The 25,146-nt window shown below is 41.6% G+C and overlaps 1 protein-coding gene across 7 annotated transcripts in view; it reads left to right on the top strand.

The window, feature by feature from the left end:
- Window positions 1-25,146, top strand: part of CPNE5 (copine 5) — a 209,361-nt gene that overhangs the window by 143,764 nt on the left and 40,451 nt on the right. For 5 of the 7 annotated variants that reach the window (XR_011974210.1, XM_072641939.1, XM_072641940.1 and 2 more), the window contains one exon: window positions 2,668-2,709. Coding sequence is in view for 6 of the 7 variants with exons in the window: in XM_072641939.1 (XP_072498040.1) it covers window positions 2,668-2,709 (42 nt within the window). In the remaining variant the exon portion in view is untranslated. Of the gene's footprint in view, window positions 1-1,425; window positions 1,588-2,667; window positions 2,710-5,047; window positions 6,857-25,146 lie in introns of those variants that run through there. The other 2 variants (XM_072641945.1, XM_072641942.1) reach the window with 2 other exon arrangements.

The raw sequence follows: 25,146 nt of genomic DNA, 5'->3' as shown, positions 1-25,146 counted from the left end.
CCCCTGCCCCCACCAGCTTCTCCCTCCTGGGACCTCCCCCCTTCCCTGGCCTCTTCCTTCCATGCCCTTCTCCTCCCCCACCCATCTTTTTCTGGCCAGGGTCCAAACGGGCCTCTCCTTCCCTCCCTCATTAATCCTGATGGCCCCTGGCGCCAGACGAGAAACCGTAAAGGGTTAAAATGGAAACCCAAACTGTCCCAAGGGAGGGAGGTGGGTTGGGTCTGCCTCTCAATCTGCCCGGCTCTCCCCAGCTCTGCCTGTTGCCATGGAAACGCTAGCTAAAAATAAAATGGTCTCCAAATGCAGAAGCCCCATGCATGGAGTCAAAACAGACTAATTAAAGCAGCCGAGGCTAAAACGTAAAGATAATTACAAACTCACTCCTGGAGCCAGCCTGGCAAGTTTATATGTGTGTGTGTGTGTGTGTGTGTGTGTGTGTGTGTGTGTGTGTGTGTGTGTGTGTGTGTGTGTGTGTGTGTTGTGTGTGTAACTGAAAAGTAGGGGATCCATATCTATGGCGTCCCAGCTCTTGAATTCCTGGGGACCCCACCTCTAAGAAACCAGGGCTCCCCTTTTTCTCATACTTCTAAGCTCCCCTTTTAGATCCCCAATTCACCCCACCCCCTTGGTATTGGAGCCACTCCAAGACAAGTCCAAATCCCTGTCCTGACAATTTCAAGTTATGTGACTTTGGGCAAGAATCTTTACCTCTTCTAAGTCTTCCTTTTCTTTCTAGATAAAGAATAATAATAGTGACGCTTGATCTCTGATACTTCTGTACCCAAGAAACCCAGGATCCCCATTCCTGAAATTCCCCGTCTTCCTGTACGTTTCTCAGGCATCTAGTTCCCTTCTCACTGACAAACCATAAGATCTCTGTCCTTGGGAAGCATGTGTTCCTGCTTTCTGAGAGTCCAGCTTCCCTTGGAATCCCTGCTCCATCCACGGGTTGAGAACACTGTGTTCTCCCCCTCCCTATCTTTCTTCCTCATTGCGCATTTCAGGAATGAATTCCAGCTTCCTTCTTAAAGGTCTTGTCACTGACTGTCCCTTGGGCAATGACAAAGAAAGCCTCCACATGGGCTGTTTGGTGTTTTGTTTTGTTTTTTAGGCAGATGCTCTCACTTCCCTTCCAAGGCTGCTACTGGACTAATGGTCCCACCCTTCCCTCTAGGGACCAAGGATGTGAGCTGCATGGCAGAGACCATGTTCCTCTCTGTACAAAAGACTTAGTCTTTAGCTTTTTGACAAAGTGCTTTCCTTTCCATAAACCTTGGGACGTGTGTGGTATCATTAAGTCCATTCTGACATGTGAGAAATCTGAGGGTCAGGGAGGTCAGTCAACAAGCATTTATTAAACCAGGTACCATGCTAAACAAAGAGAATACACAGAGAGGTAATAACACAGAAACAGTTTCTGGCCTCACAGAATTTACATAGTAATGGGAGAGACTTCATGTACTTATACGACACAGCACAGAAGGAAAATATACCAGAGGGGAAGGCTCAGGTCCGGGGGGACCCAAAGGGCCTCTTCTGGAAAATAGCATTCGAACTGAATCTTAAAAGAAGTCACGGATATAGGAGGTGAGGAATGTGGGCATTGCAAGGATGGGGAGCACCTAGTGTAAAGAGGGGAGGCAAGAGTGTTCTGGGGAAATTCTCAGAGTAAGATTGATGGAGTGTTTTGTTGGAAGCAAGAAGGTTAGTAGCATTGAATCATAGAGTGCCTAGAGGAGAGTATTATGTGAGAAGACTGGAAAGGTAGAGAGCATTGAGGTCCAGGTTGTGGAGAGTCTTAAATGGCAAACATGGAGCTTTCTATCTGATACTGGAGTTAATAGGGAGCTATGGAGTTTATTGAGGAGGCAAAATCCTATGCTTCCAGAGAATTACTAGGTAGAAGGATGTGTGGAAGATGGATTAGGGTGGGAAGAGACTAGAGGCTGAGAAAATAGTTAGAAGGCTATAGGGTGATGGCTGTGTGAATGGAGAGAAGAAGACACATGAAAAATATTGTGAAGGTGGAAATAACAAGGATTGGCAACTGATTGTTTATGTGGAATGAATCAGAATGAGAAGTTGGAAATTGCATTTAAGTTGAAAACCTGGGGTCTGGGAGTTGGTGGTCCCCTCAACAGTAATAGAGAAGTTTGAAAGAGGGAAAAGACAATGGGATCTGTTTTGGACATACTGAATTTGACACATCTAAGGACATTAAGTTCTAAATGTCTCATAGTTGCAGATCTGGGAATAAAGGTCAGAAGAGAGATTAGATATTGAGATCTGGGAGTCAGCTGCATATATACAAATACATATATGTGTATATGTATGTGTCTTGCTTTCATGTCTTGTGTGTGTATATATATATCTTGTATATCTATGTGTATATGTATATGTATCTCATACACACATATGTGTGTGTGTAAGTAGATATAGCTACAGATATGACAATTGAATTCATGGCAACTTGAGATCATCAAGTAAGAATATACTGCAAAATGTCACTCAGCTATTAAGTGTCAGAGCCAGGATTTGAACTCAAGTCTTTTGACTCCAAGATTAGCACTTTATTTCTGTATATCTCCTTGCAAGGAGGCAGGGAGGAAAATGGTGCCAGGCCTGGGTCTTGAGAACATGCAGTAATTGGATATTTTTGCCTTACAGGACCATCAAGGTGGAGGTATATGACTGGGACCGGGATGGCAGGTGAGTACAATCACTGAGCTCAAGAAAGAAGAGCGGGTGCGGAAAGCTGGAGAATATGACCAGTCAACGCTGGTGGGAGGGAAGAGGGACGATGATGAGAGGAACCAGGTTTCCTGTTTAGTGTGTTGGTGATGTGGCACAGTCATTAGAGCTGTTTATGAGCATAGCAGGCCAGGCTATACAGAGGCATCATGTTAGGGTCATTAAAAGACCTCCCTGTCTCTATTAATCTGTCAGCATCTTTGACTGTAGTACTAGAAATTTTGTATTTTTTTAGAATGAGGAGGGGGTCTTATTAAATGCAGATATTTCACAAGGAAAATAAATGCCTTAAGATATTGTCTATATAGTGGTGCAGCTAGATGGCTTCGAGTATGCGTGGGGGAGCAGGGGAGGAGTTAGAGATCTCTGAGTTCAAATTCAGCCTCAGACACTTACTAGTTGTGTGACTCTGGGCAAGTCACTTAACTTCTATTTACTTTGTAGGCAGCTAGGTGGTGCAGTGGATGGAGTGTTGGGCCTGGAGTCAGGAAACCCTGAGTTCAAATCCAGCCTCAGACACTTTCTAGCTATGTGACCCTGGGCAAACCATTTACCCTCTGTTTGCCTCCTGGAAGAAGAAAATGGCAAACCACTCCAGTATTTTTGCCAAGAAAACTCCATGCAGGGTCACAAAGAGTTGGACATGACTGAACAACTGGAGAATAACCGAGCATGGCAATGTGGTTTTTGCTGTGAGATCTGATGTGTGTGTATTATACTTTAGACCTGGAAGAGACCTTTTGTACAGAGGGAAAACTAACCATTCTGGACCTCAGTTTCCTCTTCTGTAAAAATGAAGAGTTTAGACTAGATGACCTCTAAGGCCCCTTCTAGTTATTAATGTAAGTGTAAAAGAGTCCCAGTTCTGGAACCAGATGACCTGGGTTCATATATCCTATCTCTTGCTTTTTCTTGTACTTGTGTAACCTTGGACAAGTCACTTCATCTCTGTGTCTCAGTTTCCTCATCTGTAAAATGAGGTAGTTGGACTAGATTGTCTCTAAGGACTTTTCCAAATCCAGAGTCGTGATCCTGTATCTCTGGATTAATTCCTCAATAAATCCAGCTTTGGTTAAGTTTTGATAGGGAAGAGGCAGAGGTCAGGAGGGATGAGAGAATGTTGAGGAAAAACAGACTCCTGAATGAGGGGTGAGGAGCAAATGGTGGGGGTGGAGTGGGAAAATAGGATTCTTGGTAGTAGATGGTAGAAGGAAGTCATTGAAGTAGCTAGATGATGCAGTACTTAGAGAATCAGGAAGACTTAAGTTCAAATCTAGCCTCAGCTACTTACAAGTAGTGTAAGTAACCCTGGGTAAGTCAATTAACCTCCATCTGCCTCAGTTTCTTTATCTGTAAAATGAATACAATGAGAGTCCCTACCTTAAAAAGTTGTTGTGAGAATCAAACAAAATCATATCTCTAAAGCACTTAGCATGTAGTAGGTGCAAAATAAATGTATGTTACTTCCTTTTCTTCCTATACTTAGTAGTGATGGTTGGGGGACGATATGCAATGTACTATAAGTTCCCTGGGAACAAGAAAGGTTTCATTTTTGTCTTTGTGTTCCCACAGTGCCCGGCACATGGTATGTACCTAATAAAATACTTATTGAATTAAAATTGAAGGAAAATCACTTCACAGTTTTGCTAAGGGCAAAGCCTGCTGGGTTTATTTCGGTAGCTGGTGTGGTGGAGTGTGTTGGGCTGGTTTGTTTCATTGATTTGTTTGTGGTTTCATTGATCAGGGCCTGCTGCTCTGCCTCACATTTGAATTGAATTGACTCAGGCTGGTTAGTTGTTGGAGTTGCTGTGGGGGAATGGGATTCCCTGGTCTGGAGCTTCAGTGGTGGCTGGGGCAGGGAGGGAAAGGCCTCTGGACTTCTTGGGTAATGTCATACCAGGGATTCAGCTGTCCCTAAGAGTTACATTTGGGTAGAATAGAGAAGAAAATCATAATAATAGCTTTTATAGAGGGCCTACTATATGCCAGACATTATGCTAAGCCCTTTACAAATATCTTGATTTGATCCTCACAACATCCCTGGGAGATAAGTGCTATTATCATTCCCATTTTTACAGTTGAGGACACCGAGGCAGACAAATGTTAAGTGACATGCCCAAGGTCTCAGAGCTAATAAGTGTCTGAGGATGTTAGATTTGAACTCATGCCTTCCTGATTCCAGTCCCAGAGCTCTATCCCCTGTACCACCTAACTTCCCCCTTCCCGGAGCAAGCCATGCTGAGCCTCTGTCTATTTAACATCCCATCCCAACATCTCTATCTTATTCCCGTTCTAGCTTCATGGCCGTGAGCCTCTAATTCCAAAATTCAGAGAAGACAGGAAGATCTTGAAGACTATTCACTAACTGACCATAAAGTCATATTACTTAATAAAATAAAAAGTCCAAACACCAAACAGCCCAGATGTATAAATTCAAATTCAGCATACCTTTAAGAAGTGCCAATGGATTGTTATTAGGATAAAATACAAACTCCTCTTGGCATTGGTTCCAGGTTGGTTTTATGTTATTTCCCTTCACACGCTCTACGCTCAGCCAAACTAGCTGTATTGTTATCCCACCTCTGTGTCTTTGCCCAGGCTGTGGCCCATGCCTGGAACCTTCTCCTTCCTCACCTCTAACTCTTGGGATCTCAGTTTTCCTTCTGAGCTCATTGGCTAGTTCTTACCTGAGGTCATCCCAGATCCTTAAGCTGCTAGTGCATCCCTTCAAAAAATTACCTTGTATTGGTAGAAACACATATTCGCTGCGTGTCTGCTATGTGCAATGCACTGTACTAAGGGCTTTACAAATATTATCTAATTTGATCCTCATAATAACTCTGGGTGGCAGGTGCTATTATTATCCCCATTTTACATCTGACAAAACTGAGGCAGAGAGAGGTTAAGTGATTTTCTCAGAGTTAGACAGCTAAGTAAGTGTCTGGGACTAGATTTGAACTCAGGTCCTCCTGATTCCAGGGAACTAGGTATGCAGTGCATGGAGAGCAAGACCTGGAGTCAGGAAAATTCATTTTCCTGAAATCAAATCTGGCCTCGGACGCTAACTGTGTGGCCCTGGGTAAATCACTTAACCCTGTTTGTCTCATTTTCCTCATCTGTAAAGTGAGCTAGAGAAGGAAATGGCAAACCATTGCAGTATCTTTTCTGAGAAAATCCCAAATGGGATTGCAGTCAAAAGTGACTGAACAACAGCTTCTGAATTCCAAGCCCAAAACCCTATCTATAGCACTAATTGTCTCTATTGATTTTGCATATAGAGTATATTTATTTTACTTCATCAATACACATTTATTAAATGCCTACTATGTGCTAGGCACCATACTAAGTGCTGAAGATCCAAAAAGAGTCAAAAGACAATCCCTGCTCTCCAAAAAGCTTACAATCTAATAGGGGAAGCAAACTGCAAGCAAATATTTACAAAGCAAGTGATACACAGGATACATAGGAAATAATTTAAAGAGGAAAGGCACTGGAATTAAGAGGGTTTGGGGAAGGCATCCAGAAAAAGAAGAGATTTTAGGTGGAACTTAAAGGAAACTATATAGGCCTGCAGGTGGGTTGGAGGAGAGAGAGCCTTCCAGGTGTGGGGGACAGCAAGACAAAATGGCAGGAGTCAAGAGATGGTGTGTCTTGTTCATGGACCAGCCAGGAGGCTAGGGTCACTGGATCAAAGGGGACATGTTGAGGAGTAAGGTGTAAGAAGACTGGAAAAGTGTGTGGGTGGGAGTTAAGAGGGGATTCAGACAGAGCATTTTGTGTTCGATCCTGGAGGCAATAGGGAGCCATCAGAGTTTATTGAGTAGGAAAGTGACATGGTTGAAAATGTACATTAGGAAAACCATTTGGGTGCCTGAATGGAAGATGAATTGGAATGAGGAGAAGCTTGAGTCAGGCAGACCTACCAACAAGCTATTGTAATAATCAAGGCCCTAGGGGACAAAAGCCTGCACCCGAGTGATGGCAGTGTCAGAGGGGAGAAGAAGATGTTCCATTGGAGAGATGTTCCAAAGGTGAAATAGGCAGGCCTTGCTGATAGCTTGGATATGGGGCAGGGTGCTGGGGTGGGGTAGTGAGAGCTAGTGAAGAATCCAGGATGACTCCTAGGTGGAGAGCCTGAGGGACTAGGAGGATGGAATTACCCTCTAGAGTGCTAGGGAAGGTGGGAGCAGGGGAGGGTGTAGGGGGAAAGACGACTTCCATTTTAGATATATTAAGAGTAAGATGTCTACTGGACATCCAGTTAGAAATGTAGGAAAAACAGTTGGAGATTCAAGATTGGAGATCAGGGAGTTTTGGATGGGAAAGGCTGGTTTGAGAATTAGTACAGAGATGGTAATTAAATCCATGGGAGCTAATTGAGATCCCCAAAGTGAAGTAGTATATAGAGAGAGAAAATGTCCCTGGTCAGAATCCTGAGGGTATATCTACCATTAGAGGGCATGATCTGGAGGAGGATCCAGCAAAGGAGACTGAGAAGGAGTGGTCAGATAGGTAGGAGGAGAACCGGAAGAGAGTAGTGCCCTGAAAACTTGGAAGACAGTATCAGGGAGGAGAGGGTGGTGTTTCCCTCAATAGAATGCAAACTCCCTCAACATAGGAAGTTTTATTTTTGCTTTGTTTTTTATATCTACTTTGCCTAGCCCTGTGCCTGGCCATTAGTAGTTGCTTAATTATGTTTAATTAATGATCCACTAATTGATTCGTGTTGCCCCATTAAGAGTAACCTAGTTGGGAGGCCATGTGATGTCACCCTGCCCAAACATTTTCAGAATTCTCTTTGGAATTTACCTTTAGGGCCATCTCAGGGACTCTGTAAGACAATTTGTCTTGTTACCTTATAGTGATACATTATTTTTTTTTTCTGACCTGAAATAGCACTCAGCCACTTCAGGCACCAGACTTGGCTCCAAATAGCTTTTGGAGATTTCAAAAATTAAATTTCCTTCTTATGGGATGAAGTTACGGCATTATCGAAAGTATCCAGAAGAATGAGCCTTGCACAGAGCCTTGAACATAGAATGTGCTTTAAAAAGCTTTATTGAATTACATTATCTGTACTGCTTATCTGATAGAATATAAGCCCCTGGATGGCAGAGATGAGTTCATTTATTATTATCATTCTTTGGCTCTTGTCTAGCTGTGGTTGCTATGGAGACAAGAGACTTCAGCAGACATCCTCCCAGGGTTCTCTTCGTGACACGTTTTGAACTTAGACTTCTGGGACTGTATTTTGGGAGATTTCCAGAGGAAAGGAGCCAGGTCCGTTGCTTTCATTTCTGTGGCTCCTCTTCTATCTGTCTTAGAGAAAACAAGAGTGGCAGCAGCAGTAGCCTGTCAACGTCTGTCAGTCGGTCAGTCAGCAAGCATTTATTAAGCACTTACTATTTACCAGGTATGCTCCCAAGAGGTGGAAAGAGGAGAGACCCTGAGCCCTCAGATGCTTGGTTTTCTATTTGACACTTGCCTGACCACAAGGCTCAGAATAGAAAATGAATGTATGAATTCTCTCCTTCTGACTCTTCTGTTCCAGAAATCTCCAAGAACACAGTTTCAAAAGTCTGTATTAAAAAAAAAAAATCCATCACCCAACTGGTGCACTCTGGTCTCCTTTTCACCCTCATAGCAACACAGGTGCTATACATTCATATCCCCAGCATCTAGCCCAGGGTCTGGCACAAAGGAGACAGTGTTTATGAAATTGAAATTTGAATTGTCAAATTTCAGTGCTGAGAGAGAGGCGATGTGATGCAGCAGAAAGGTTGTCTTTGGAGTCAGAGTGCCTGCTTGTTGAAGAAAGAATGAATAAATTGAATTGATGGTGGTGATTCCAAAGGAAAAGTTTAAAAATTTTCTTGAGCTGTGACAATTGAATTGTAGACAGCTCACATCTGGGCCTAGAGTCAGGAAGACTTGAGTTCAAATCCAGACTCAGACACTTACTAGTCATGTGACCTTGGACAAGTTGCTTCGCCTTTGTCTCAAATGTAAAATGGGAATCATAATAGCACCTACTTCCTAGGGTTGTTATGAGGATGAAATAATATTTGGCAAGGGTTTTTACAAACTTTGAAGTGCTATATAAATGCTAGTGATGATTAATATTAACATAATTAATACTAACACTGTTATTAATATCACCATAGTATAATTGTTGCAACCGTGTCATTAATCTTGACACAATATAATTAATATCAATAGTTATTATTAATGAACATTAACACAATTAATATTAGCAGGTTATTAATTGATAGAAATATAATTAATATCAACATTATTATTAATGTTAACACAATAGAATTAATATCAACATGGTCAGTATTAATTACATGTATTATATTAATTATTAATGAATACAATTAATTATTAACTATGTAATTAATATGAACAGGTTGTTATTAATTAATATCAACACTATTATTAATATTAAACTAATCTTATTAATATTAATGGTATAACAAATAATATTGTTATTATCTGGATATATACATTCAGTGATCATTGAACAGAACAAGGAGGCTTTAATCCCTCCCTCCTCTGCCCTATTCAGCACCACGTGGTCAGAAGGACATTGGCAAACTAGAGTTATGTGTTTTATGAGAGGAAGGCAACTAGGTGGCTAGAGGACTGGAAACTATGCCTCATGAATAACTGAGAATGTTTAGTCTGGAGAAGGGAAGACTTAGGGGAAGCCCTGCGGGTCTCCCCTGCTCTTCCATGATGACAAGAGCAAAATAGAATTAGAGACAGAGAGGGCTAAAAATAGCACAAGTTCTAGAAATAAAGCTAGAAAGATTAACTTTATAGTTTTGGTGATAAATGCGAAATCTTTGTCAATTGTCCATTGACCAATGAATTGACATACTGTTGGGAAAAATGAACCATGTTGATGTGAATATTCTCCCTATCCATAAAGGAAGAGAAAAAAAGGAAAAGACAAGCATTTATTGAGTGCCTACTTTATGCCAGTAACTCTGCTAATTTGCTGAAAATTAATTTTAAAAAATTTTTACCAAGCCTTTTTAAAAAAGCTTTAACAAAGCTGTTAACAAGCTTTTTAAAAGCACTTACTATGTGCTAAGTACTGTATGAATATTCTCTTTTGATCCTCACAATAGACCCTGTGAGGTAAGTATTATTATCCTCCTTAGGGGATAATAGTAAAAATGAGGTATTATTATCCCCATTATACTTATAAACAAACTGAGGGAGATAGAATTTAAGTTACTTGCCCAGGTTCATGCCATTAGTAAGTGGATTTGAACTCAGATCTTCCTGACTCCACGGCCAGGGTTCAATCTACTGTGTCACCTAGTTGCCTAGAAGCAAAAGACATGTAGATCACTGGCATGCTCCATGCAGAGATATCATTAGTACGATTTAGTGGTCAGTGTGTAAGAACTTTCGAGTTTCCTGCCTCAGCCTCAGTTTCCTTATATGTAAAATTGGGAAAATAATACCTCACAGGGCTGTTGTAAGGATCAAATGAGATGACATCTGTATATAGTTTTACAAACCTTAAAGTGCTTTATACATCCTAGTTATTATTATCCAACAAGGGAATCAAAAGTCACGGTGAACACGGAGCCAAAGCATACACACAAAAAATGGCTGACCATGTCTTAGTCAAACCAAGAAGCATTTATTAAATCACTTACTAAGTGCTGGGAATTTCAAATACAAGCATTAAAAAAGACATAAATCCCTGCCCTTGTTATATTCTAATGGGAGGAGACAACATATATAGAGAAGCTGAAAAGGAGTGTGTGTATAAGGGAGGAAGAAATAAAAGTACATTTCGAGAGCAGGGGATGCACTGAAGGATTGTAGAGAAAGTCCTCGAGAGTCCAGATTGCAGCCTGGAAAGAAACGAAGGCTTATTTGGCCTGGATGTACTCCTTAAAATGGAGATTCTGGGAGGCACCAGACAATCAGAGGGAGAAGTCACAGAGGCAGAGATTACTCCAATGTGTTAAGTCCAGGGTAGAGCAAACTTTCCGGGTAAAGAGGTTTCTAGGGGCATTTCTTAGGGAAATAACTAATTTACCAGGTTACTGAGTTATAGCAGCCTCAGCTATATGCATGTATCTGTTTGTGGAATCAAAGGTTAAAGTTATTTTCAAATGAAAACAGGGGTTCTTAACATGGCATTAAAAAAAACATTTTGATAACTATTTTGCGGTATAGTTGATGCCCTTTGCAATTCCATGTATCTTTTCTACATTTAAAAAACTGTTCTGACAATGGGTCTGTAGCTTTCACCAGACTGCCAAAGGGGCACATGACTCAAAACAGGCCGAGAACCCTTAAATTGGAAGAAAAGAAGACCTTGGATACAATCATACTTACCTGTTCAGGTAATGCCACCTCCAAAAATGGAATACAGAAAAAGTAAAGGTACTGATTTTGATGATAATCACTTTCTGGCAAAATTCAGCAGCTGGAAAGCAGTCACCACCATGGGGAGGCCAGGAGAGATTGGGAACTTTCTTCATCAGCAAATATTTGGCTTTCTTGCTAAGCAGAGACGCAGCAATCAAGGACAGAACCAGCTAAAACTATTTTTGTTGTTCAGTCATTTTGGTCATGTCCGACTCTTTGTGACTCCATTTCAGGTTTTTGTGGCAAAGATACTGAGGTGGTTTGCCATTTTCTTCTCTAGCTTACTTTACAGAGGAGGAAACTGAGGCAAGCAAGGTGAAGTGACTTGTGCAGGGTCACATAGCTAGTAAGTGTCTGAGGCTGGATTTAAACTCAACAAGAGGAGACTTTCTGATTTCAGGTCTGGTCCTCTATCCACTGCACCACTTAGCTGACTGCAGGTAAAAATATATTCATTTGTTAAACACTACATGTGTGTGTTCATCCTTCATTGCCGAAGAAGACCATGCCATCAGAGAAATAATGACATGACTTGCACTTGACTTTGTTTTGAGGGAGGGAGGGCTGTACAGGTCACCAGCCTCACTTCTCCTCCAGAGCCTTCTGAATCCAGTGACCAGATATTCATCAAGATGACTGGAGATGACCCAGGATGAGGCAATTGGGGTTAAGTGACTTGCCCAAGGTCACACAGCTAGTGAGTGTCAAGTGTCTAAGGTGAGATTTGAACTCAAGTCCTCCTGATTCCTGCACTGGTGCTCTATCCACTGCACCACCTAGCTGCCCCTAAACATAGAAAGACAGTGGAAGATCACAAGTCATATTGCTTTAGAAAATAGACATGTGGCAGCTAGGCTGTGCATTGGATAGCACACTGACCCTACAGTCAAGAGGACCTGACTTCCAATCCAGCCTCAGACACTTGACATCTGCTAACTGTGTGACTCTGGGTAAGTCACTTTAACCCTGATTGCTTTATTAAAAAAATAGACATAAAAGTGAAAACAAGTCTGCAGAATGAGAGCAGACATGAGACCCATACAATTTATATCATTCCAAGAGCATCAATAGATGAGATAATCAAGATGACAAACAGGAAAAGGAACAGATTTGCCAGCATTCCTATAACTATCTTACTTTTATTTTCATCATTTCTGACTGCAGAACCGCTACATTTGAGCCCTAACACTTCAACCTCCAATGTGCTATACCCAGAAGTAGAAAAGACACAAAGGAAAATTGGGAAGAATGTGTAGATCAGAACAACAATAGAGAGGGGAAATCCATGCTGGAAACAGGTGTCACATGGGGTGAAATTAACACAGCGCCTTGAAAGCTATGCCAAACATTGGAGTAATTAATTGCCTAGTCAAAACCACAGCTCAGAACCTCTCCCAATGCATCTCCATAAAGCAGTGTGACATATGAAAAAGTCTGATAGACGTAGTTTCTGGGTAATTGATCATTTTATTAGTTATGGCTAATGAATAATTATGATGAATGGCTAATGAATAATGAATAATTAAAAGTCATTTGACTTTCTCTTGTAAACTGAAGACTTTTCATGGAGGCCTCTTGAAGTTTATGTATCATTAGAAGAGTGGGTATTCTTGACAAATGGGTATCCACTGTGATCAGTTAACAATTAATGAGAATGAATTCTAAAGAGGTTCTGGGTATGCAACTCTGATCAGGTCACTCATGGACAAGAGAGATTCATCTTAAGCCAGACTGCTCCCGCCTCTGGGGCAATCTGTACAGAAGAATTTCTTCTTCACCAAGTCAGTGAACAGTGAATGACAATGGTGGGTTAAGAGTTCCTCCTAGAATAACAAATGTTATTTATTTGATCCTTACAACGACCCTGAGAGGTGGATGCTATTATTATCATCCCCATTTCACAGATGAGGAAATTGAGGCTCAAAGTTATTAACTAACTTCCCTCCCTTTCCTCTTCTCACTTCTCTGCCTTCTACCTTCCCTGGCCCCCTTCTAGTCTCAGCTCAAATAGCACTTTTGGCAGGAAGTGGTGAGTGATGGTGGGTTAAAAATTCCACCTAGATTAAGATTCTTCTTGTAAAGCCTTCTAGTTGGGCTAGGAAAGAAGCACATATGCAGAGGATTTGGGCAATCTCATCTATCAGCAATGTTCTTTACAAGGACTGGTTGAATAACCTACAGAGATTTATTTCCGAAAAAGGAGGTAGTAAGGAAAGCAAAAACAACCCAGATTCCCCCCATCCCTAATATTAATTGGTTATTCATATAAGAAAGAAACGATCATTTCTCTCACCAGTCCAAACGAGTTGACTTGTTATTTCAAAGAAAAGGGCATTTAATTAAACAGAATAGCACATTAATTAAAAAGGAAACATTTCTCATAGACAAACGCACAATCTCCGATTTCCATGCATCTGTAGGGGAGGAGATGCTCCCAAATAACATAAGCTCCCAGCTGAAACACCTCTCAGGGCTTCCTTGGGTCAGTTTCTCAGAAGTCCATTACATCTCACTGATGCGTGCTGGGCACCACTGTTGGTCCGTGAAGCCGTTGTAAAGAAACTTCTCCAGCAAGAAGATGCTCCTGCCTTCTGCTAGCCTCTTTCTTCAGTATGTTACAGCCGGCTTCTTTTGGAAGGTTTCTTCCTTCACTTCTGGAACATCTTTTTTTTTTTTTTTCTAGGAGAAAGTATTATCTTTTTTTAAAGAGCCAGTCCATGCCTATAGTAGGGCTAAGAATCCCAGATTTAGAGTCAGGAAAAGTTGGCGTTAGGTCTCACCTCAGATATTTACTGTCTATGTGACCCTGGATAAATCACTTAGCTTCTTTGAGACTCAGTTTCCTTACTGATAAAATGAGGATAACATTAGTATTTGCCTCACAGGGTTGTTGTGAGATTAAATGAGGTAAGTTATGGAAAAGAACTTCACAAATCTCAAAATGCTATGTAAATGTTAGTCCATCAACAAGCATTTATTAAGCACTTGCTGTTTGCACTGAGCACTGAGTTATGAACACAAACCGAAGGATGGTGCCTGTCCTCAAGGACCTTACATTCTAATGAAGGAGACAATGCATAAACAACCATGTCCAAACAATATAGAGAGAGAGTAAATGAAAGATGGTCTGAGTGGGGAGGGACTAGGAGATGGAAGTGGGCCAGAACATTGAGGAAAAATTAGAAAAGCTTCCTGCTGACAGTGATATTTGAGCTGAGACTTGAGAAGCCACAAGGCAGAAGTGAGGAGGAAAAGGGGAGGGAAGTCATTTAACTTCTTTTGACCTCAGTTTCCTCATCTGTGAAATGGGGATGATAATAGCATCCACCTCTTAGAGTTGTTGTAAGGATCAGATAAGAATATTTGTAAAATTCTTAGCACAGTGATTGACACATAGTACGGGTCATATAATACTAATTATTATTATCATTATTGTTTTAACAGGTAGGAAGTAGATCTGGTGACCTTTCCCCTCTATTCCTAGATAATTACCCTCCTTACATGGGATTAATCATGAGCAAGACAGTGTGAGGCAGTGGAAAAGATGCTGAATTTGGAGACAGAGAACCTGAATTCAAATCCAGACTCTGCCCCTTAATGCCATTGTGACTTTGAGAAGGTCATTCAACCTCTGGGTGTCTTGTCATCTTACAGCACACTGGATAGAGTTCTAGACCTAAAGTCAGGAAGACCTGAGTTCAAATCCAGCCACCATCAGCAGCTTAAGTCACTTAACTTCTCTTAGCTTCAGTTTCCTCAACTGTAAAATGGGGATAATGATAGCCACCTCTCAGGATTGTTATGAGGATCAAATGAAATATGTGTAAAAGTTCTTAGTGTGATGGCTGGCACGTAGTAGGAGCTTAATAGATGCTTGTTTCTTCTCGCCTTCCTCTTCCCCCTTTCAGCTTGAGATCTATGAAACTATGATTACTCAAAAGAAATCAGACTTTCAGTGCATACAGAAAAACTCAAATGGATATAAAATGCTTATTGTCCAGACTAGGACATGCAGCTGGATGCCTATCGTGTGAAGGAATCCATAAAACCGCCTATGTAGGCCAAGCACTGCAGGTGGATGGATGATGAGCTGGGCCCCAGAACTAAATAGAAAGAAGAGAGTAGGCTGAATTTCATTTGAAAAATTGTGAAGTGCTTTTAATGATCCCAAGTGGCCACCCAGCACAAAAACCCATCTTTATAAAACCAGGGTTTTAGGATGCTGTGTGGTGAGGAATATGAGAACACCACACCCCCAGCTTCTGTAAAAAGCCTTTGCTGATCCCCCCTTAATGCGAGAGCCTTCGGCCTGAGATGGTCCCTGATTTATCTTGTCTGCATCTCCATAATAGTTTGCGTGTGGTCACCCTGTTAGACTGGAAGATCCTTGGGGGGAGGGAGGGGACTATTTTTCACCTTTTGTATACCTAGCACTTAGCATGGTGTCTAGTGCATAGTAGGCTGTTGACTTGACTTGAGCCTGAAGACTCTTAAGTAGTGAGTAACCCAAAGGTTATGAAGAGCACATATGGGCACATTGTGGCATATTTCTAATGATGAGCCAACCAGTTAGAACATTTACTGAGTGTTTATACTATGGTTCAGGCTCTGCTAAGTGCAAGGCATATAAGCAAATATAAGTAAATCAGATGGCCCCTAGCCTCAAGGACCTTACAAGGGAAGGAGACATTTAAATCTGGGAACTGAGAAGGCAGAGTAAGCAGTAAACCATAGCAACTATCCTACATTCACCTCCAAACAACCATAAAGTAGGGTCCTCAGACAGATCCTGGAACAGCAGAACCAGCAAAAAGACAGAGTGAAACAATCTTTTAGCCCAAGAAACTTGGAGGATGATCAAGAAAGGTTTGTCTCTCTCTGGTGAAAGGGAAGTGCAGCCCAGCACAGGAGGCATCCAGGCAAAACAGCAGCAAGCCCCCTCTCAGCAAACCAGCAGGAGATCCCCACCCCTATATACCTCAGCATAGCCAGGGGAACTGAGAACCACAAACCTTCAACACAGCCCCAGGCAAACAGGTGGACACCTACCCAAGGATGCCTAAGCAAGTAAGCCAGCACAATCCTGCCCTCTTCCCCTCCTCCCTCCTTCCATGCTTCTGCATAGCCCAGGGCAAACAGGCAGCCTACAGAGGCCTGACCACCTCATACTTCTGTGTGACCACTGGAAAACGAAGAAACACCCCACCAGGTCTTGGCATACGCCAGACACCATCATTAGGACCCCAGGTCAGCACCAGGCAAGCTACCAGATCCCTATGCCCTCAGTGCAACACCAGACACCAGGATCCCCCATGAGCCTCAGAGCAACATGAGTGCAGCACCAGGTAAACAGCCAGAGCATGCAGCCACTAACACAAGAATCTGGAGATGGTGCCTCTGCTACCCTGGGAGCAGAGCTCAAATTTTTTAAAAAGAAAAAAAGGCCAAAAAACAACAACTAAAGAACCTGACTACAGAAAGTTACAATGGTGACAGGGGAGCCCAAGACACAAACTCAGAAGAGGACAACAGTGTCAAAACACTTATGGACAGAATCTCAAAGAAAAATGAGAAATGGTCTCAAGCCCAGAAAGAACTCATGAAAGAGCTCAAAAAGGAGCTTAAAAAATCATATGAGAGAGATAGAAGATTAACTGGGAAGAAATAAGTGATGCAAGAAAATTATGAAAAGAGTCAAGAACTTGGAAACCATTCTAATGGAGGAAGCTAAAAATAATAATTGAGAGCAATTCTATGGAGAAAGAGACTACCCTCTTGTTCAATAACAGCATCAAATGCCATGAAGGGGTATGTAAATCCAGTACCTCCAGGAATAGCACTGCCCTCTTAGACCATAATATCTTCTTTTAGCCCAGTCACTATAGCCATCATCAGGGAAATAATCCCTGTGTGCTTAACGCCCTGTTGGGCTATTAAGATCAAGAACTAGGGGGAACAACAACTTTCATGTGCTGCCCCCCAACCCCTAGTATCAACCCTACTTTCAGCCTGCCCCTGCAGTCATCCTCTGGGGAAGCAACTGTTGTGGAAATGATGCAGCTTCGGCCTGACTTCTTGGCAGCCACTGCTACCAAAGACACTGAAAAGAAAGTTTTAATACCAGAATTCTTGGCACCATCAAATAGTTCAGCATCAGAAATGATACAGTTTTATGAATGGAAATGACACTAGGGAAGATACATTGCCATCTGTTTTGTCATTTTATCCTAAAGTCCCATGGGGCCTTTTCCTCTAACTTGCAGCTGAACCCTCCACATGTATGTTGTCTCCCCCATAGAGGTTTCCAACCAATTTTTTGTGTCCTAGATCCCTCTGGCAATCTGTTAAGCCCACAGACTCCTTCTCAGAATAATTTGTTTAAATGCAGAAAATAAAAGATAGAATTATAAGGAAAATCAATTATACTGAAATAGAATTATAATTTTTTTAAAAAAAAATTAAGTTCATAGACCCCATATTTTGTTTTGTTTTGAGATTGGATCTCCCTATCTTACCCAGGTTAGACATGCATCAGTCACTGACTGATTGGCCTGATCCCAATTCTTATTGGTACAGAAGCTTCATTCTATTCAGACTTTCTGACCTGGGCCAATTTTCCCCTGTTAGGGAACTTGATGACTCTCCATTCCCTGCGGGAAGGAGGGCTCCTCATATTGGTGCCAGACTTAGTGGAGACATTCAGTCAGTTTTATCTTTTCAGAGCTCCCAGACTCAAGTGATCTACTAGTTCTGGCTTCCCCAGCAACAGGGACCAAAGAAAAGGTCCATTATTCCCAGCCTAGATTCCAGGTTGAGAATCTCTGCTCTTTTTCGGATCAACGGGAGAGCACGGACAAAAATCATCCAGTTTGAGAAGCTATAAATGAGTTTTAGTCTGTAGTGGAGTGAATTTCTACACTCATAATAATAGTGCCTACCTCTCAGAATTATTGTGAAGATAAAATGAGATATTTGTAAAGTTCTTTACAAATCTTAAGGTGCTTTATAATAATAACAGTAATAATAGCTAATAATAATACAGGGTAACTAAACAGTGTGGTTGATAGACTGCTAGGCTCAGACACTTACTAACTGTGTGACCCTAGGAAAATCACTTCACTCTGTTTACCTCAGTTTCTTCATCTGTCAAATGAGCCGGAGATTTAAGAAAGTAATGAGGAAAATGCTAATAAGGTAGATTTTTTTTCCTTCTGGAGAGTAACAGCTGTGGACAGGTTTTAAATTTAATCTACGTTATGTTTCTTCATTACTTTCTTAGTCTAGCCAATAAACAAGACAAGAAATCCAGCTCTGATTTGCAGCCTTTGCCGATTTTGGAAGTGTGAATAGACACACTGCAAATTTAACAAGGAGCTGACTCCAGCACACCCTTGAATGCTCACTCTTGATCTCCCATTCCACTGGAAGCCCAAACCAGCTTTAGCAAACAATAACCATTAGGAAGGGAGTCAACATTGCATTGCCAATGGAGAACTGAGGAAGTACCTCACCAGGAGTTCCCTATGCTAGAGAGCCAGTTGTTAATTTACCAGCATATGTTTGACCACATTACTAGCCATCTTAAAACAGAAGATGACTGGTCACCGTTGGGGTTTTTTGGAGGGAATTCCCATCCAGATATGGGCTGGAAAGTGGAAAGAGTGTTTTCACTGGATCAAATTTCCCTCTGATGCTATGTTATTTTGGCAAGTCACTTGACCTCCTGAGTTTCAGTTTTTTCATCTCTGGAACAGGAGACTGAATTAGATGGCCCCTGAAGTCTGGCTCTAAATCTCACAGGCCTGGGAGGTGGGTGGTACCAGTCCCTTCCCACTCTGAGATTCCAGGATTAGCTGATCTGTTTGTTAAAACAAGTCATGTGACTTCATCGTTGCACCTCAGTTGACAACAACTCCCTAACCAGCCCCTCTGATGGCAGTGTCTCCTCTTGACAAAAGTCTTTCTCACCTAGTTTTTCTTGTATTTGTTATAAGTGTAAAGCTCTCAAAGGCAGAAATCATATCCTATCTGCCTAATACCAGTACTGGGCATGTAGTCAATGCCAAGAAGCTGCTCGGGCAGTGAGAAGACAGGACTTCAGTGACGCCCTCTTATCTGTTGCATCAAATCCAAATTCCCCAGCCTGACTCTGTTTTCCTCCCTTGCCCCTCACCAACGTTATGTCCCCTCTGAGGGGGCCTTCCATATACTTTGCTTGTTTTTCCCCTTATCTTTACACATTCCATGAAATGACCCTCTCCTCTTTCCTTTTTTTCAACCAGACCTAAGATTTCAATGGTGTAGGAAACTCCCAAGAAATATCCTCTTTCAATGTAAATTGGTATGTGTTTTGCAATTTTTTGTTTTTTTGGGTGATAGAGAGTTGCCTGGATTATAGAGAAATGAGTTGATAGAATTTCACACATAGTATGTGTCAGGGATGGGATTAGTACCCTGACTCCAAGACTGGCCATCCACTATTCCAGGCTGCCTCTCATAACCTAGTTTTTTTCTTCATCTCCTCAAGATGCCTAAGTGTGTATGCAGGGATGGGGAACCTGAGACCTCAAGGCCACATGTCTAGGTTCTTAAGTGTAGTCCTTTGACTGAATCCAGATGTCATAGAGCAAATTGGACTTGGTCAGACGGCTGCACTTGAGGACCTAGAGGGCCACATGTGACCTGGAGGCCACACGTTCCCTAGCCCTGGATGTCTATTCAGAGAGAAGGCTGAGGAAACAAAGAGAGGGAGTGGGAGTGGAAAAGAGAGACAGAGATTAAAAAGGGGGGGGGGGGAGAGAGAGAGAGAGAGAAAGGGAGAGAGAGAGAGAGAAAGAGAGAGAGAGAGAGAGAGAGAGAGAGAGAGAGAGAGAGAGAGAGAGAGAATACTAAATACTATAAGCCTGGGTATTCAAATAAAAAAAAAAAATAAGCTGGTCCCAGCTCTCAGAAAGTTTACATTGAAAGAGGGGAAAACAGAACATAAAGGGGGACTGGAAAGTGGGAGAGGGGGTAAATACCTAAATGGAAGCAAAGAGATGGAGCAATTTTGAGAGTAAGATGAGCTGGGAGTATAGGGAGAGGGGGGACTATGGCTCAGGCCCCTCAAAAAATGGCTCTGTCAGCCAAAGACTCACCAATCAGGAGAGCAAGCCCCAGCGACAGGGTCATCCCAAGATGGGCAGAACTACTGAGAAGGTGGAGCAGGTAGGAGGCTGAGTTGAGTTGAGATTGAGTTTAGACTTCATGAGGGCAGGGGGCTTTTTTAATCTAAGCTTTGTACCTTACCTGGTATGGTATAGTGCTTTGCACCTACAACAAGCGTCATAAATGCTTGTAGAACTGAATTTTTATGTTGCTTTGTAATTGCTCCTTGACTTAACCCTGTCTACCTCAGCTTCCTCATCTGTAAAATGAGGGGCAGAAGGAAAGGGCAAACCACCGCAATATCTTTGCCAAGAAAATCCCCAGATCAGGTCATGAAGAGTCAGACATGATGGAAATGACTCAACCATAAAAATTGCTTTATGATCCTCTCAAAATAATTGATTTTCATCTCATGCTTTCAGGCAGCTAGGTGGCACCATGGAAAGAGGGCAGGGCCTAAGGTGAGGAAGACTTATCTTCCTGAGTTCAAATCTAGCCTCAGATACTTACTAGTTGTGTGACCCTAGGCAAGTCACTTAACCCTGTTTGTCTTCGTTTCCTCATCTGTCAAATGAACTAGAGAAGGAAATGGCAAACCACTCCAATATCTTTGCCAAGAAAACTCCAAATGGGGTTAAGAAGAACCAGACACAACTGAAATAACTCAACATCTAGTACTTTACAGTTTGTGAAGAACTAAAACTACAAAAGGTAGGGAGTAATGTGTGTAATGATAGGAGAACTGGATTTGGAGTCAGAGAAGAGACCTGGCTTTGAATCGTTTATTATCTTGGGCAAAATTTCATTCTCTTTGGGCCTCAATTTCCTCATCTGTAAAAAAAATGAGGGAGTTGGATTAAATGGCTACTAGGGCTCCCCTAGCTCTAAACCTCAAAGGCCTGTGAGGTAAGTGGTGGCAGTCTTTTACGTCCCTAGTACAGATAGGAGACTGAGGGCCATAGAGTTGAAGAGTCTTGTCCAGTGTCATTCAAACAGTAGGTAAGAGAGTTGGGACTAGAAGCCCAATGATCTTTTCCTCAAGACCATTCTCTTTTCACCTGAGTGTAGTAGACTATGGTCACTACTAAGTGAAAAGCTCTCAAAGACAGAAACCATATCGTATCTGTTTAGTCACTGTTCTGGTCATGTAGTCAGTGTTGATGGGCTGATAGAAAAGTGAGAGTTTTTGTTCTTTATTTGTTTTTCAATCACGTCTGACTCTTCATGACTCCATTTGGGGTTTTCTTGGCAAAGACACTGGAGTGGTGACGTAAACAGGGTACAGTGACTTGCCCAGGGTCACAGCTAATCAGGTGCCTGAGACTGGATTTGAACTCAGGAAGATGAATCTTTCCTGACTTCTGGCCCAGCTCTCTTTCCACAGTGCTACTTGGCTGCCCTAAAGTGCTAGATAAAAATGATTTATTTTAAAAGGATCAAAAAGAAATTTATGTTCTTGAGTCATTTCAGCTATGTCTGACTCTTCATGACCCCACTTTGGGATTTTCTTGGAAAAGATGCTGGAGTGATTTGCCATTTATTTCTCCAGTTCATCTTACAGGTGAGGAAACTGAAGCAAACAGGGTTAAGTGATTTGCCCAGGGTCACGCAGCTAGTAAGTGTCTGAGGCCACAGTTGAATTCTTGTAGGTAAGTCTTTCTGACTTCCTGGTATTCCATCCAAGGGTCTAACTAAGGAGGCAGACCGAAGCTGGGAATCTTTGATTATCCATCTAGACTATTGCCCATTGAAGAAAGCAATGGATTTGGAGTTAGAGAACCTGGCTGTGAGTCATAGCTTTGTGGCTCTCTCCCTGTCTGATCTGGGCCTTCCCTCACTTGTGAAATAAGGAAGTAGGGTTAGATGGTATTTGCCCTCCCTTCCAACTCTAAATTGAAGGTCCCAAGCTCCTATGAACCATCAATTGGGTTCAACATTTAGCAAGGACTCATTGTCTGAGTGTGAGTCCTCAGTAGCACCCGAGGCCTTGGGGCTTTGGCTGCAAGAAGGTAGTTTTGCCGACTGCACCCCACACCAACTCACTTATCAGCAGAGCACATTCAGGTCAGCTCTCTGGAGCCATCATGATTCTAACGATGGCCAAGGAGAGTCATAGAGAAGCAAACTCTGGCTACAAAGGCAATCAAAGGTACTGGATCATACGATTATTGTGGTCACAGGCTTAGAGCAAGGAGGGGCCTTCCAAATGATTACTAAGCAATAGCTGATGTTTATAGAGACCTTTGAGGTTTATAGGCTACTTTCCTCATAACAATGCAATGAGTTAGCATAGGTATTTATCTACCCATATCTCCAAATGAGAGGCAAGTATGGTGTAATGCATAGAGGACAGGCCTGAGAGTTGGGATAATGATATTAACAATAACAAAACAATTATGATAGCCAAAATTTGTATAGAGATTTAAGGTTTGCAAAATACTTTCAAATATCTCATTTTATCCTTAAAACAGGGCAGGAAGGTGTGCAGTGGGTAGAATGCTGGACCTGAAGTCAGGAAGACATGAGTTCAAATCTGGCCTTAGACACTGACTAGCTATGTGACCTTGGACAGGTCACTTAACCCTGTTTGCCTCAGTTTCCTTATCTGTAAAATGAGCTGGAGAAGGAAATGGCCAACCACTCTGGTACTTCTGCCAAGAAAAACCTAAAAAGTGGTCATGAGGAGTCTGTAACAGCTAAAAAATGACTGAACAACAGGAATCTTTAGAATAACCCTGGGAGGTAGGGGTTATTATTATTCCCAGTTTATAGATGAAGAAATGGAGGCAGAGAGCACTTAAGTGACTTGCCCCGAATCCTATAGCTAGTATCTGAGGTCAGATTTGCACTCAAGTCTTGTTGACTCCAGGTTCAACTCTGTCCATTGGGCCATCTAAATGCCTCAAATGACAAAGAGGCAACCTTATCTTTGTGCCACCCAGGAAGACCTGAATTCAAGTCCTGCCTCAAGTCCTACATATTGGCTATTCAACTCTGGACAAGTTTCTTAACCTCTCAGGGTTCCCAGGCAACTCTGACTATAAGTTATGGAATAACAGCTCATCTATGTTGATAGATCACTGACAAAATCATGGGTCTACACTCTGCCTTTGTCTCTGTTTCTGTCTCTGTCTGTCTCTCCCCCCACCCCCAAATTTATCTGTGTATATATAATCTGCCTGAGGCCAAAGATCAGGGTTTTTTGTCTTAATATCCCCAGAGCCTAGAATAACATGTTGAAATGTTTGTGGAATTGAATATTTGTTTTTTTCTCTTTCTTTTCTTCTTCTGTCTTTTTGCATGTAATAGTATTTTATTTTTTCCAATTAAATGTAAAGGTAATTTTCAATCTTCATTTTTGTAAGATTTTGAATTTCAAATTTTTCTGTGTCCCTCCTTTCCCTCTCCCCTCCCCAAGGCAATAAGCAATCTTCTATAGGTTATACATGTACAATCATGTTAAATATATTTCCACATTAGTCATGTTGTGAAAGAAAAATCAGAACAAAAGGGAAAAACCACAAGAAAGAAAAAACAAAAAACAAGTGAAAATGGAATGTTTTAGACTGCATTCAGATTCCACAGTTCTTTCTCTGGATATGAATAGCATTTTTCATCATGTGTCTTTTGAAATTGTCTTAGGTCATTGTGTTGCTGAGAAGAGTTAAGTGTGTCACAGTTGATCATCACACGATGTTGCTGTTAGTGTATATGGTGTTCTCCTGGTTCGGCTCACTTCACTCAGCATCAGTTCATATAAGTTTTTCCAGGTTTTTCTGAAATCTGCCTGCTCGTCATTTCTTATAGAACAATAGTATTCCATTACATTCATATACCACAACTTGTCCAGCCATTTCCCAATCAAAGGGCATCCTCTCAATTTCCAATTCTTTGCCACCACAAAAAAATATAAATATTTTTGTACACACATTCCCTTTTTTATGACCTCTTTGTGATACAGACTTAGACATGGTATTGCTGGGTCAAAAGAAATGCACATTTTTATAGCCCTTTGGATATAATTCCAAACTGCTCTCCAGAATGGTTGGATTAGTTCACAACTCCACCAACAATGTATTAGTGTTCCAGTTTCCCCACATCTTCTCCAAAATTTATCATTTTCCTCTTCTGTCATATTAGCTAATTTCATAGGTGTGAAGTGGTACCTCAGAGTTGTTTTAATTTCTCTAACCAATAGTGATTTAGAGCAATTTTCATACGACTATAGGTGCTTTAATTTCTTCATCTGAAAATGGCCTGGTTCTATCCTTTGACTCTCCGTTGGGGAATGATATGTTGAATGTTTGTTGTTGAATCCCTATTTTGGAGATCAAAAAACTGAGGTTCAGAAAGGAACATAGCAAGAACATAGTAAGCTCTTTAACAAAAGCTTGTTGATTGATTGACTGATTGATTGATACAGAACTCTGCTTTGTAGATAATTCTCACTGTCCCTGTTAGCCACTTGGAATACCTCTTGCTAGCATCCTAAATTCGGTCTTTTCTTGGTCCTGGGTCTTTTTGTTTGATTCCCAAGAAATCTAGAGTCTCAGTGCAAAGTGTGCCAGACTGAGAATCAGGAGATCTGGATTTAATTCAATCCAATTGCATTTATTAAGAATTTATTTATTACAGTAGAATTTATTAAGTGCTCACTGTGTGCCAGACACTGTGGTAACCCCTGGTAATGCAAAGAAACCCCCCCACACACAATGAAATAGTCCCTGCCCTCAAGGGGTTTATATTCTGCTAGGGTTGGGGAAGGAGAACAAAATACATACGTAGTGAATACCAAGTATGTACAATATATATGTATATGTACAAGTATGTAAATTAATAAAACATATG

This window comes from Notamacropus eugenii, chromosome 2 (genome assembly GCF_028372415.1).
Source record: "Notamacropus eugenii isolate mMacEug1 chromosome 2, mMacEug1.pri_v2, whole genome shotgun sequence".
Classification (NCBI taxonomy): domain Eukaryota; kingdom Metazoa; phylum Chordata; class Mammalia; order Diprotodontia; family Macropodidae; genus Notamacropus; species Notamacropus eugenii.
Note: the sequence above shows the minus strand (reverse complement) of the source record. Positions and strands in the feature narration are given on the sequence as shown.